This window comes from Syngnathus acus, chromosome 11 (genome assembly GCF_901709675.1).
Source record: "Syngnathus acus chromosome 11, fSynAcu1.2, whole genome shotgun sequence".
NCBI lineage: Eukaryota > Metazoa > Chordata > Actinopteri > Syngnathiformes > Syngnathidae > Syngnathus > Syngnathus acus.
Window position 1 is genome coordinate 8,658,885 of NC_051096.1, and position 14,623 is coordinate 8,673,507.

The window sequence follows — 14,623 nt, forward strand, 5'->3', positions numbered from 1 at the left end:
TTTTTTGTTTGATTTTTTTTTTTTTTTTAGAATCAATTCATTTCGTTTATTTGCCCTCTTGCTTGTGCTTACCATCCAATCTACTTTTAGAAAGCATCAAATAATATAACCAAATCAAATAATATAACAATATAATTATAGCTCACCTCCTGCACGGTGAACTCGAATTATATTGTGAGCGGCGAGCATGGTTGGGATTTATTGCGTATTGTTAAATATATGGTCAGTCACAGTGAGGCAATGAACCAGCCTCCATCTCAGGTTACAACTTGTATGCAATATTCTCCTCTGCCTCCTCCTCCTCCTCTCGTCATCATCCCCCTCTCCCTCTTCTTTCCAGCACAAGTTTTGCTGAAGTACTCTTGACCTTTGGGGCTCTAGTGTGCCTCTTTACTTCTGTTTACTTATTTAGTTTTTCAAGCTGGCCATTCATTTTTCAAAGCTGTTATTGAACCGGATTGATTCTGTGTGGAATTTGAAGATCATCGTAGGCAGCCCCCATCCCCAGGTTCTTCGTTGGAACATCTGTGGAGAGCGGCTGGTTTCCTCCAGCAGGCTGGAGGGAGGGTTTGGTGGCGTGCTCCCACCATGGATCCTTCTCTTTTGGGTTGTTTACGCAGCCCTCACACAGAGGCTCAGGGCACGCGTCTAGCCATGAAGCGGTTGCCTCTACGCGGGCACAATAAGCTGCTCTCACCTCACCAAGAAGGAGAGGACAATGAGCTGCTTCATGATACAGCTCTCCTTGCCCAACAGCCGGAAGAAAATGACTCTGGGCAGATTCGCTGTCCTCAGAATGGCAACGGTGGTTTGCCGCCACTTGAGAAGAGCGCTTTGGAATTGCGCTCCGGGGATTTCAATTTATCCGGCGGGGAGCCGACGGGTACGTCCCGTGGGGCGTACAGCCAGAAGGATCTGTCATCGGACAGGATGACTCCCAAAGGTAAGCCCAAAGTTATTTGTGTTTGGTGCACAGTAAGAGATGCTGTTTAGCTCTACTCACACAAAAGTTTGTTACCATCCACCGGAGGAAGCCAAGGGACACTCGGGCTGTGCATGAAATGAAAAGAATTGGTGTGTGGTGGCTCTCTCTTTTTGCAAGTAGTATAGAAAGAAAAACAAATGTTTTGCAAAGTGGGTCTTTTTGTGTCGTCAAGTTCAATTTAAGCCCAAGTCATTTCATGCTGTTGTGTGATCTCCAAATGAAGTTACTACTCATTGCAAACACATATTTCCAGACACAAAGTCTTCCACAGAATGTTTTTTTTTATTTATTTTTTATAAAAGCCAGAACTTGGCGCCTTTCATAGACAAAATAGAGGGGTCATGACCCCGGCCGGCATCCTAAGGCTGTCAGTGTATCCCTACAGTACGAATTCCAAACAGTCACTCCGTCAGTTAAAAATAAAACAAGTGCTGGTACCAGTGGCGTCAAAGCGATCTTTTTAAAGGCTTGTAGAAAGCATTTGGTCGTCAAAAATGGAGGAAGACTTCAAAACATAGTCTTTAAATCAGGGGTCTCAAAGTCCAGTCCTCGGGGGGGGCCGCATTCCTACATGTTTTCCAAGTTTCCCTGGTTCAACACACCTGATCGGTTCATCCTGACGTTCTGCAGGAGCCTGATCATTGAATCAGGTGTGTTGAACGAGGGAAACTTGGAAAACATGGAGGAATGCGCCCCCCTCCCCCCCGAGGACTGGAGTTCCAGACCCCTGCTTTAAATCGGTTAGCAACACTGACAAGCGGTTTTGGGGCTCATGCCATGTGGAGAATTTTCGGATTCCCATGGTGCTGACCGAGACACTGAAGTTCTGGGGGGAAAAAAAAAAAGCTAAGAGGAAGCTGCCAGCAGCCTAAAACCACATTCACTTTTTGAGCTCCAACTTCTTTGGCGTTGAAGCAAAAGTTCTCCCCCCTTAATATTGGTGTAAACAGACCGTGCCATTTTAGGAAACGGGGCGTTGGAAATGTAAACGCCAACCCTGATGTTGCTGACATTTTGGTTCTTGCAAATAATGAGCCTCACCAAATCTTAGAACAACCAATCCCTAGCCCTACTGCTGTATGGCCACTTTCAATCAACTTATTTTGCAGATTGTTCTTTAGATGATCGTTTATTGTTCCTCTTTTGCTAAGTTCTTTCTCAGCTACTGTGACTTTGTAAACAAAACCTAATGCAAACAATTGATGTCATTTTGAGTGGCTAGAAGTAAGCCTAAATAGTATATACATTGTTCTAGTTGAAATGGCAAAGATTGAGGCTTCCTGTGTTTTCTTAGGAGAAGTGCAGCCCCTTTTTACTCTGCGAGCCAGTCTTAGGAGAAGTGCAGCCCCTTTTTACTCCACTCACTCACTCACTCACTCACTCACTCACTCACTCACTCACTCACTCACTCACTCACTCACTCACTCACTCACTCACTCACTCACTCACTCACTCACTCACTCACTCACTCACTCACTCACTTTTTGGGAGACTGAGTGGAAAATGTTCTGCTTTTCATTTCAGAGTCCCGAGACGGGGGCTATAAGTCAGACACCATCAACAAGGCCAGAAAGGAACGCACAGCATTCACAAAAGAACAGCTTTGGGAACTGGAGTCAGAGTTTGCGCACCACAACTATTTGACCAGACTGAGACGCTACGAAATAGCCGTCAACCTGGACCTGACGGAACGACAAGTACGCTGCTACCCGTTGATTTACTACAAAGATGAGTTCGGAAACCCATTCCAATCCATTTTGGCGCAATTCAGTGATGATTTCTTTTGGTGACAGGTGAAGGTGTGGTTTCAGAACAGGAGGATGAAGTGGAAACGCCTTAAAAGTGGTCAACAAGCGCTGGCGAGAGAACTGCAAAATGTCCAAAAAGGCATATTGTTGCCCTCGGAGATTTGCAGTCTTGAAGGACCGCCACGCTCGGCAAGCTCACCCGAAACCCCGAGTGATGACCAAGAAGACCTGAGCTCAGAACATCCTTCCCTATGACCTCACACCCAGCAAGCTGGCAAATATTTAGGGCTGAGATGTCGCTGTATTATTAACTATATTTGTTCTATTTTTTGATACAATGGAAGATCAATGTTTTTATTTTCCCCAAGAATGATTTCACCACCTGGGTCCAAAGTCAGCTGGGATATGCTCCAGCACAGCCACGACTCTAATGAGGACAACTCCTTTTTTGTAACAATAGCGACACCAAAACCAGGGACCCATATAAACAAACAGACCAGCATGACGAGAAACACTCGGACAAGACGCCCGGGTGGAGAGAGCAGAGCTCACGGATCTCATCTTTTGTCCTCGGACTGGGTGCGTAGAAGAAAGAAAGAAAAAAAAAAACCAAGTGGTCGGAATCCTGGCGTTTTGGAATACGTCGCTTCTGATGCGATCCGATCCGATCCTGGATGAACTTTGACCCAAATTGGAGCAATTTCTCTGGAGCAGGACGGGGCATGCTGTCATGGCAGCACACGGTGCCAAGATCAACTGGGCCAGCTCAAGACTTTTCCACATTTGCCCGCAGGCCTTGTTTTGCTTTCCGAAAGAAATCATTGGACATGATTTACAATGGCGCACCGGTGCTGATGCAAACCGGAGAAGAAGCATTCGACTCGTATTTGCAAAAGTCAAAGTTGCATCTCAAAGACAACCTTTTTCAAAGTTGCGTCTTGTTTGTAATATGGCGCTCGCTCTCCTGGGCCAAAGCCCCGTCGGAAAAAACCCAGCCAGCGCAAGAAATAGCAAACCTTCAATTCATTATGATTACGTTTGAATCGGCTATATGTTTTCATGTTCAGTCCGCTACTCGTTTTCATATTCTGAAGATGAAAAGGAACCTTTTTCCGAAGCCCTCGGGGGCAAGATCCACTAGTATCATTTTATACCGCTAGAGGGCAGTAAAGTCTTAAATAGCACACTGCTTGGCGAATGATGACTTTAATTGCCAAGTGCTTTGGTTCTTTGCAATGAATCCTTTTTTTTATTTTCTCTCTCTCTCTCTCTCTCTCTCTCTCTCTCTCTCTCTCTCTCTCTCTCTCTCTCTCTCTCTCTCTCTCTCTCTCTCTCTCTCTCTCTCTCTCTCTCTCTCTCTCTCTCTCTCTCTCTCTCTCTCTCTCTCTCTCCCTCTCTCCCTCTCTCCCTCTCCATGATCTCTCAGCCTGGTTACAAACTCAGTTGCTTGTTCTCAAATCCAGTATGACGCTTTGGCCCGTGTATGCCCCTCCCTCATACGCTCCACTTTTCCCATTCAATTTGGAAGAAGAGCAAATGGTGTCCTAAGCCGAGTGAGTGAGTGAGTGAGTGAGTGAGTGAGTGAGTGAGTGAGTGCAAAGCCAAGCATTCAGCCATACCATGCCACTTTCCCCCTGGCTACAGTGCTGCCAGGAAGAAGAACCTTTTGTTTGAAAGCTGCTTTGCTTGAACTTTTCGAGTCTGGCTTGATCCCTGCAGTCTGTACTTTGACACTCCGGCAACCTGGCGAAGGACAGCAAACATGTGCACATATGATTTTGTGTAACCCTGACATGAATACAGAAAGTATCAGTCAAAAGAGCCAGCCCTCCCTCGTACGTAGAATCGGGAAAAGGCCTTTTTCATCAAATGCAGACCATCCAAAAGAGATTTCAATACAACATGTAATTCAACATGATCCAAAAATTGCACCTATGTCCCTAGTATGTGTATTGGGAAGATTGTAAGAGTTGGATCAGGGGAAGGAAGGAAGGAAGGAAGGAAGGAAGGAAGGAAGGAAGGAAGGAAGGAAGGAAGGAAGGAAGGACGGACAGCTTTCCAGGGAGCTTCAAAAGAAAGATGACGTGAGGTGCATTACAAGTGGCTCCAGCGCTCCAACAAGGATTTACCAGCAGAAGTGGCCAGAAACAAGAAGAAGAACTGAGTGAGATGGCATGGAAATGGGAAAAGCTGCCACATCTGCCTTTGAGCTCTTCCAAACCCGTGTGAAAATGCCAAAACAACATTTACATATTTGTGTCTTGGCTTTTTTTTTTTTTTTGACATTTCTTTTGGCATGGCTCTGCATGTGCTAATGGTGGTGGCTAAGGTTATATGCTGGACAACAGGTCGCGCTTGCTTGGCTTTTAATCTTCAATGGTGCAGCACAGTCATGCTGCTGGACAAGCTATTTAGCAAGTTTACATTGGAGCGCCTAGAAAGTGTGTTCATGATAACAAATGAAGATGCCAAAAAGCAGGAAATCCAGCTGCTGGAGAGTACGCGTGAAGCATGTACACAAATGTGACCTACATTGTGCCTCTCCAGGGGCACTGTTGCTATGGAGTGTAGAAAGGAGGGAGGGAGGGAGGGAGGGAGGGAGAAAAGGAGGGTGTGAAACACAAGCGCTCTTGCACCTGCTGAGCAAAAGCTAAAAAGGAGAGGCATCTCTCTCTCTCTCTCTCTCTCTCTCTCTCTCTCTCTCTCTCTCTCTCTCTCTCTCTCGTTTACCCATCACCAGAGCAGGGGGAAAAGAAGAAGAAAAAAAACTTCAGAGTGCACACTCGGCATCAGAATTCCTTCCACATGCAGCCAACTTCTCTGCAACTGCACAAATCCATTGCGTCTTTTAGGCAAAGCAATTCCATTTGCCATGGCGGGAGTTTCTCTTTCACCAGCTAAGCAAATCTTCTTGTGTCAGAGGAAACGCAACCCTGCCCAGACAGCTATTGTTCTTCTCACACTGAGGTCATTAGGGAAGTTCAACGGTGTGGGAAGCAAGCAAGGAAGGAACAAATCAATGTACAATTCTTGAGTCCAACTTGCTTTTGAGGTGGAGCAGCGTCATTCTTGCCACTACTGTTGGCCTTGCTTTTTTTCCCCAAGAGCAGACAGCATTTGATATCCCTGCAGTTCGAGAGACCCGAGTACGGATTCATTAGAGCACACAAGAGTCGACGTTTTTCCAGGACGGAAGCACAGCGTAACATCTCAATCTGTTGTTTAACTTGAAGACCTCCTTCCCTCCAGTAATCAATGGAAGGTGACAATGAAACTTGTTAGAATTGCAACCAGAGGACATCATCTTTACTTCTGAGCACAATAAGACAAGTATGTGTGACATTGGTTGCTAAAATATTGAAAAGATGATTTCAAGCAAGCAAGCAGGCAGGCAAGCGGTCTGGGCCGGGCCGGGCCACGCTGGACAAGAAGAACTTGCAGCATCTGTGCGCAACATGTGCCAAGTTACGTAACAGCTTGACAGCAAAAGTGTTTGCATTCCAATTTGCTTGGGATGCTTCCACTTGGACCTAAGCTCACTCTTTTTGACATAAGCTGATGAAAATGTTTGTTGACGAGAAAGCAGTCGCTACAAATGTTCTCCTCAATGAAGATAATTGAGCTCTCTCTACCTGGAAAAATCCACGCAAGCCAACATCATGTCCACTGTTTCATACATCAGCTTGGATGAAGTACAAGTGAGGCAATCCAAATTGACGCAACGTACCAAAGACTACTTTTGATCCTTCCTCTCTCCACTGAAACCCTTGGATTTCCCCCCCCCCCCCGGGGGTGGGTCACTTCTTCCCTCTTTGACAGAAGAGCGGTGTGCCTTGTGAAATTTGCAAGGCTTCATTTGGCCTTTTTTTCCCCGGTCTGTCTTTTCGGTTGCAAAGAATTGCCTTGTGGCAAAATGGTCCCAGCAGCTCAGCTCATTGGTGACGTTAGTTGGGTGGGGTGGGGTGGGTTGGTTGGTTGGCAGACTGCCAGGCTCTTCTCAGGAAACCCGCTCAGGCAGGCAGGCAGGGAGCGGTTCCTCTTCCCTTATCAGCACATCCTGCCTGTCCTCCGCTGTGACAAGCACACTGTTCACACCCTTCGCAATCTCGCGCTGAGGGGGGAGCTGGCTGGCTGGCTGGCTGGCTGGCTGGCTGGCTGGCTGGCCGGCTGGCTGGCAGGCTGGCTGGCCGGCTGGCCGGCCGGCTGGCTGGCTGGCTGGTTGGCCGTCCGGCCGTCCGGCCGACATTTCAGCACTTGAGTTCTTTGAAACAATAAGGATTTTGTGCTCCTCCAAATTGTGCATCTGATCCAACCTGGTTGGACAGATGGTGGCCTCAGTTATTTTTAGTAGCATCCGCCAAAGCGTGTGAGCCGAGGGCTCCGAAAAAGAACGCGTTCGCCGTGAAAATCAAATTCCTTTGTTCTGCCGCGGCACCGTATCAATCGACATTCGAGTCGATCAAATCGGTACAATGTGCAAAAGCAACACTCGGCAACTTTTGAAAGGCTGCTTGGAAGAGATCAAGCGGCGCCATCAGACAATTTGGCCATTTCCATATTGCAAACTTAATACCGCTTCAGGTCATCAGTTTGGGACTTACTCTAAACTTGGATTATCCAGATAGCCTTCACAATAAATGAAGCAGGTGCGTCGTTCATCTCCATTTGCTTTATTCCAAACGCACAATATGAAATGCCCATAAATATGATCAGATGCCCTTTTGAGGCAACACTATTGGTTTCAGAAGCATTCTGTTCGAGTCCCTTTTCAGGCCATGAATGGGACCGTTTAAAGTGCACACGCTGAATTTTCAAATGGAGGCGAGGACGGATGCTCGACGAGCTGACCAAGGGATGCCAATGCGATAAAGACGGCGGCGGCGGCGTCTGCCAGTCAAAAATGATGACAATCCCATTTAAGATGTCATAGTGACACTCAGCAATTCATGATATATCAAACACATATGTATGTGGAACAGTAATTCATCCTGACAAAAGTCACGATTGCTTTAACTTCAGTCTTAGCAAGTTTTCAGAACTAAGGTGCAGAAAAAAAAAAAAAAAAGCTAACAATTTACCACGCTAATGAAGTAACAAAGTGATGTTAACTCTGCAAGATAGGAAAGGCCAATGTGAATCATTTCCTAACAGATATAGTAGCGTTTTGATTTGACTAGTACACCAGGAATAGCTTTCGCTCTCTCTCTCTCTCTCTCTCTCTCTCTCTCTCTCTCTCTCCCCTCCTTGTCAGAAGCACAACACCAATGTGTGTTTGCGCCAAAGAACACAATGTTGAAGATCCTGTTCTCGGTAAAACATCACATTTGGAGCTTCTTATTGCGCCCTGTCTTCATCACGGAAAAGGCACACAGCCACACACAGTCTTTGTGTGACAATGTGAACATCCTTGCTCCCAAAATATACTGCAGTGTAGGACATTTGATTGTGCCCCTAATCTGTATCCTGCAAGCAAGCAAGCAAGCTTTGGTCTAGTCAAACTATGTATAGCAGTTGATTGTTTTGGCAGCATAAGGTTGGCAGTGAACTCTGCATTCTTTGATTTTTTGGCAACAGGAAGTTTGATTGTCCCCACTTTTTGGTAGCATTCAATGTCCATAGGGCAGAATGGATCAGATGGTCCTCTAATGCAAAGTGACCTGAACAAACATCCCAGGATGGTGGCAAAAAGATCCTTTGAGTTAGTTGCGGTGTATTTGCCACATCATCTCTTCCTCTTCTTCTTCTGTTGTCGCAGCAACTTGCGCCTCTTTGCGATCATGGCGTGCAGTTTGGCCAGGCCTTCGGGCAGGCCCTCGCCGATGATAGCGCAAGCCGGCTGCAGGTGCCAGGGCGTGGCGGCGCTAAGCTCGCCCAGAGCCAACATCTTCTCCATCTCCGTCATGGTCAGTGAGTTCCTCAAGTCCTGCTTATTGGCCACAACCAGCACGGGCACGCCTTGGTTCTCTGCCAGCCGGGTGATCTTGTGCAGTTCCGTCTTGGCCTCCTCCATGCGCTCGGCGTCCACAGAGTCCACCACAAACACCATGCCGTCGGCGCAGCGGGTGTAGGAACGCCACAGAGGTCGAAGCTTCTCTTGACCTCCAACGTCCCAGAAGTGAAAGGACGCTGTCCGCCGGCTATCCCCGAGCGACGCTTTTATCTTCTCGCTGTTGAAACCCTTGGTCGGGACAGTGTTGACAAACTCGTCGAATCGCAGCCGATATAGCACCGTGGTCTTGCCGGCGCAATCCAATCCCAGAATGACAATGTGTAGAGGCTGGAAGGGCAAGAGGCAGGTGAATTCCGATAATCCGTTCCCCATCTTGGTAGCTTGAGCGGGGTCGCTTAGTATTCAGGAGCCTGCGTTTATTCTGCAGCAGCCTGTGGGGGGGGTGCATAATGAGTCAAAGCATACAAACACCGAGCACCTTGGTGATTTACACAAAGACTCAAGCCTCCACAGGTGTGTATCTGCATTTCCGCCCTCACAGAGACGAAAGAGGAATACAACAGCAGGGTGGATAGCAGCCCATTTGATACGCTCGTTTCTTTTTCGAGGGGGAAACGAAAAACAAAGGCTTTAGATCTGTCCCTAAAACGTTGGGAGATCAGAGAATGCAGAGTAACTTTCACATAAGGTGCTCCCCCACGCCAGTTTCCGGTCAAAAGGGGGAAACTCCAAAAAAAGATTGGAACCTGAAAAAAAGATCACAATCTGAAAAAACAAGAGTTGAACTCGCAAAAAAGGTGTGAGTCTGAAAATATAAAACATGCAACTGAAAAGGAAATCTCGAAAAATACGTTTATTTTCAGTTTCAAGTTGTTTTTTTTAAAAGTGCAAAACTTTTGGCCCCAATCTACCTCCACATATTTATGCCTGAAATATTGAATGTGACTTAAAGAGCTTTAGGTGAGGAAAGGGCGTGATTTTCTCGCCTCTTTTCCCCACAAGTTGGTAGTAAAAGTTGATCAATAAAACCATGTCAAAATCTCCACTAGGCTACGTCCCAACTCATAAACAAGGCTGCAAAAAAGATGGAGAACATTTTTTTTAAAGGTCCCCCAATTAATAATGTTATTTTGACGGCAGGTACAATACAAGGGTTTTCAAATTTGGGACATAAACTTACATTGTTAGGCCATTCTTAATTAGTCGCTGACGCTCGGTACTCCTGTGTAATTCCCTCTCCACGCATCTACGCTCTGATGGATAGCTAGGTAGATGATGGATAGATAGATGGATGGATGGATGGATGGTTGGTTGGTTGGTTGGATAGCTCGCTCTCCGGAGGAAAGAAAGCTCCCTACGTTCCGCGGAGACGTCATCCAAATGAATATATATGACAGTTTCCGGTCAAGAGCTTCAAACTAAAACGGCTTTAAAACTGACCGAATAAATGTCAGTTTCCGGTTAAGATCTTCAAACTAAAATACATTTAAAGCGGAAACGTCAAGAACTGAATAACTATCGCAGTTTCCGGTAAAGATTTTCAAACTAAAAGTTAGAACAGTAGTCTACACTCTCCTCCACGTTTTTTTTTTTTTTTGAAGTTCACCAAAAATGCCTCACATCAATGATCAACAAGAAAATATTTGAATCTGTTTATTGAACTTCAATTCTACATATACAATAACACAATCACTTACAACACAATCACAAAACGAGTAAACATCCAAACTAGCTTTGTGTAACGTCATTTATTTAACAACTGAAAGGTTAGGATTAAAAAAATGCTCTTGAAATAAATATGTGTACACAAACGTTTAGCAATGAAAATCTCAAGTGTTATTAGGACTGCCGTTTTTAGTGTACAAAGTAAATGATTACAAATGTATGACCAAAAAATACAATATGAAATGATTTGAATGAATAAGATGCGCTGGTGATGCATCAGTGGTTACATTGCGTTCTTTAGCCCCCCAAAAAATCCTCTTTACAATAAACTAGGTCAGAAGACGATTTACACTGGGCTGAAATAGTGAAGTCATTTAACGCAAAATGCACTAGTGAAATCATTGTGAAAAATAAAGCCACCGCAAAACGACCACGGTAACCAAACATGATTGAGAAGGCTCAAGATGTAGCTATACAGTATATACTGAAATTGTGTACAATGTCCAGTGATGAAAGTGCCGTCAAATAAACACTGTCGTTATCATCTTATTATTATTACTTTCTTCAGAATGTAATGCTTCTGTAACCATCCAACAAAGGTTTGAGTGTTCTGAAGAAATGATCTTGACACCGAGTGCAATCTGGTCAAAGTGCATGAGTGTTACGATACATCGAAGCTTCATCAGGTTCTCGTTTTCTCCTTCATGTCCAGCTCAGCAGGTAAAGCCATCCGTCCGTCCGTCCGTCCATTTTCTGTGGCGAAAAACGTGAGCTGGCAAGAGTGGATGGATCGCGGGGCAATACGCCGCTATCATTCAAAGTCGTAATGAATTTCTTCACAAGAGACATTGTTCACCTTTTGACAAGAAGAGTGTGAATTCTCTTTAGTTGAAAATGTGTTATGTGAGGGTGAGGAAGAAAAGTGGCCAAGAGATACGTATGCTTCAAGTGGCGGCGGCGGTGGCTTGTTACTCGGGATGCGGGATGCTAAACGGCTTGGTCATTCCGCTGTTGGAAGTGGTGTTCCCCCCACAGTCCACATACTGGTACATCTCCTGTGACACTTGCTCGGCGTGGCTGAAGTATGTTGTGGTGACCGTCACTCTGCGGGGTAGGTGACAACCATGGAGACACACGTATACAAACACCAATTGTGGAATTCAAGAGCACTTACTGCATCATGAAGACTATGTTGTGAACCCTGATAGCCTGCAGAGTACAGTAGTCACTGTAAAGTTCAACAAAACAGTCACGTTAGGGACAAATCTTGTGCTGCTGCTGCTGCTTGTGGTGCATTTTTCTCAGGAACAAGGGGGGGGGGATGTGCGCCCCCTGGTGGAGCTTACGTCTGGTCTTTATGAGGATTCTATTTCGCCTGGATGGATCCAAATGAGCGTCAACCATGACAATAATACTGTAAGTATGCACGTCAACACTTACTACATGTAGCTCATCTCGTCTGCAATGACAGTGGGGACCACATAGTCAATCTGACAAGAAAGAAAGAAAGAAAGAAAGAAAAAAGAGTCAGATGTGTTGGATTTCCAAAGAAAGAGGAGTCCAATTTGTTACTTTTCACTACGTTTGTCGTCTACCTGCTTCATGTCGAGAGGGCCGATGGCGGTGGTGTTAATGATACGAGATTTCCCAATCACTGTGTTGACAAACTCCACCTGAGCTGTGATGTTGGCCACCTCCACGGAGTAGTAGTTGTTGTTGGTGATGTTCAAAGTGTTCTACAGAAGAGGCATGCAACTGGTCAACAAAGCCATCCCTCCCTCCCTCCCTCCCTCCCTCCCTCCCTTCCTTCTTTACCGTGATGTTCAGAAAGACGCTGTGCTTCTCTTTGTCGTAGCTAACGTAAACCGACTTGACCCCGACGTAAGCCACGTCGATGGATCGAGGGAAGAGGAAAAAGACAGCTAGGCTGGATAGCAGCAGGCAGACAACAACGGACGCTGTTACATACAACTTCCTGTAGAAGACACAAGACAAGTTGATGAGGCTCCAACTAAGGCTAATAAGGTATCATTGACTGGTATGCACGCACGCATATAACTCATTTTCCATGTCATTATAAAGAAGGGAGCTAGAATGTGTATTGAATGTGATCCCGTATACTAGAGCTGTGCAATCCCTGAGATTGTGCTCTCAATCCAGACCAAGTATCAAGTTCTTTTAGGTGATCTTTCAAATTGCTTGTCCTATTCAATAACATGCAAATGAAACCTTCTTGCTGTGTGCTGGGCACACAAACTATACATACGTCCTGCGAGGGCGAAGTCTTTGGTCGCTGTATGGAATTAATGCCACAAGTTGATTTTCCTGCCCTGTGGAAAGAAGAACGAGCAATGACGGCTAATCAAAGACAATTTGGTGTATTTTTAAGCTCGATTGCTGCAGATGAATAACTCAAGAAAAATGAACACGGCTTTGATTTTTTCCTGCTGCTGAAAATGAGCTCAAGATCAGGGGATGCTTTGGGAGCTTCAGATCAGGGGATGCTTTGAGAATAATTGTCAATTTTTGTCTATGTGAAGCCTTTTGAGACTGCTTGTGATTTAGGGCTACACAAATAAACTTGACCATTTCTTAGTTGTCGAATTTTACAGTGGCACGAATTTAAGACGAATGGTGGCTGACTTGATTGGTTTGTGCGCTCATAATATGGGGCGGGGCACACTGTGGTGATGTCATCAGGCAGGCTGATTGCGTATATGTTTTGCACCTGCTGAAGAAGTACAGGCAAATGTTGGAAAGGCAATCCCACGGCGTGCTGTGTGCAATTTGTTCCTCCGCCAAGGATACGTTTATTGGGTAGAAATGGCCAGCGCTACAACTAACTTAGTCTTTCCACTCAGCTGGTTGACTTGAACACGCAAGAGTTACCTCTCGGGATCCTTCCAGTGCCCTGACATGTAGGACAAGTCACGCTGTCTCGTCCTGTAAACTCCACATATGGAAACTGGGAAACATCCCCACCCTTGCCATCTTCTGTTGGACTATCTTCGAGGCGAGAGGTGAGGCCATCCTCGTGATACATAGTCTGTTTCAGTAAATGGGAAAACCACTTCCCCATGGTTGCACCTGCAAATGTGAACGTCATATGCAATATGGACACAATTGAAATGTTGTACTTTGATCAACATCTACCTTTGACCTCGACCGTATATCAGAGGTTAAGGCCTATGCTATGCAACGTCTACCTTTGACCTCGACCGTATATCCGAGGGGTTAAGGCATATGCTATGCAACTGTTACAAATGGACAAAAAGAGGTTCCCTTACCTGATGATAGTGTTTGACTGGACGAGTCGGTACCAATGGAAACGGAACCAACCCTTTGTTAATGAACGCTAAATGCAAAAATCAATGGTCAGACACTAATAATAACTGTCTGAAATGTGCATTCTGCACTGTTGGTATGAGCGAGGATGGTAACGCTCGGGCGGGCTTCTTGATAGCTGGATGCTAGCTGGGTAGCTAGCTAGCTTAAGAAGAAAATACTGCCTGCTGTATATCCAAGCCATCATTGGCATGTTCTCATATGTTTGGCCTATATTGCCACAGTTTTACATTACGATGTCAGCTAACATCATAAACAACAAACGAGACTATGAATGACTGTGATACAAATATACAATCATGAGAAAAATTGGAAAGTGAGATGGAGAAAAGTACCTCTATGCGTCAGAAGACTAGAGTAGCTTTGTGATTTGTTTACGAAGCCCGAAACAGCCATGCGCATGCGCGGGCGCCTGCACAAGGACGACCCGTCTTCATTACTGCCATCTAGTGACGTGGAGCGTTGACTTGCAAATGGTTTATTCAGAACATACTGCATGTATATAGATAGCCACGTCCTAATTAGGAGGGGGTGTGCACACTTGTGCAATCACATCCGTTCAATCGTTTTTCTTCTTCCCCTCTCTCTCTCTCTCTCTCTCTCTCTCTCTCGCGCTCGCTCGCTCGCTCGATGGCATTCTTTTTCAACCCTAATGTACTTCTACTTGAGTCATGAAGGTCAATCCTTTTGACACCTCTGGTCCTGCTTATGCTATATTTGACAGACTGTATTTATTGATGAATGTTTGGGCAACTGTTGTTGTTTTAAATGTGTGTTTGACTTCTAAGACCTAATGGCCTCTCCAAGCGCGCGCACGCACGCACACACACACACACACACACACACACACACACACACACACACACACACACACACACACACACACACACACCAACAGAGCCAAATTGACCTTGGGTGGATATTTGTATT

At 45.6% G+C, this 14,623-nt stretch overlaps 3 protein-coding genes and 1 long non-coding RNA gene across 4 annotated transcripts; 1 reads left to right on the forward strand and 3 right to left on the reverse strand.

Moving 5' to 3' along the window:
* Window positions 1-345: 345 nt before the first annotated feature.
* Window positions 346-2,988, forward strand: LOC119130818 (homeobox protein MOX-2-like). Its single transcript, XM_037264750.1, has 3 exons — window positions 346-943; window positions 2,483-2,682; window positions 2,779-2,988. The coding sequence occupies exons 1-3, from the start codon at window positions 589-591 to the stop codon at window positions 2,986-2,988; spliced, it is 765 nt and encodes a 254-aa protein (XP_037120645.1). The 5' UTR covers window positions 346-588.
* Window positions 2,989-8,293: 5,305 nt separating this feature from the next.
* On the reverse strand, window positions 8,294-10,094 carry arl4ab (ADP-ribosylation factor-like 4ab). The gene is made up of 2 exons (XM_037263390.1): window positions 9,864-10,094; window positions 8,294-9,114 (listed from the first exon to the last, which is right to left on the reverse strand). The coding sequence occupies exon 2, from the start codon at window positions 9,053-9,055 to the stop codon at window positions 8,456-8,458; it is 600 nt and encodes a 199-aa protein (XP_037119285.1). The 5' UTR covers window positions 9,056-9,114; window positions 9,864-10,094; the 3' UTR covers window positions 8,294-8,455.
* Window positions 10,095-10,321: 227 nt separating this feature from the next.
* On the reverse strand, window positions 10,322-14,143 carry LOC119129959 (transmembrane protein 106B-like). The gene is made up of 9 exons (XM_037263389.1): window positions 14,029-14,143; window positions 13,636-13,703; window positions 13,238-13,435; window positions 12,615-12,678; window positions 12,164-12,323; window positions 11,944-12,084; window positions 11,789-11,838; window positions 11,523-11,576; window positions 10,322-11,452 (listed from the first exon to the last, which is right to left on the reverse strand). Exons 3-9 carry the CDS (start codon window positions 13,425-13,427, stop codon window positions 11,317-11,319), a joined length of 795 nt encoding a protein of 264 aa, XP_037119284.1. The 5' UTR covers window positions 13,428-13,435; window positions 13,636-13,703; window positions 14,029-14,143; the 3' UTR covers window positions 10,322-11,316.
* Window positions 12,718-13,231, reverse strand: LOC119129963. The gene is made up of 2 exons (XR_005099321.1): window positions 12,920-13,231; window positions 12,718-12,809 (listed from the first exon to the last, which is right to left on the reverse strand). It is a non-coding gene; the product is annotated as an uncharacterized LOC119129963 (long non-coding RNA).
* Window positions 14,144-14,623: the final 480 nt, after the last annotated feature.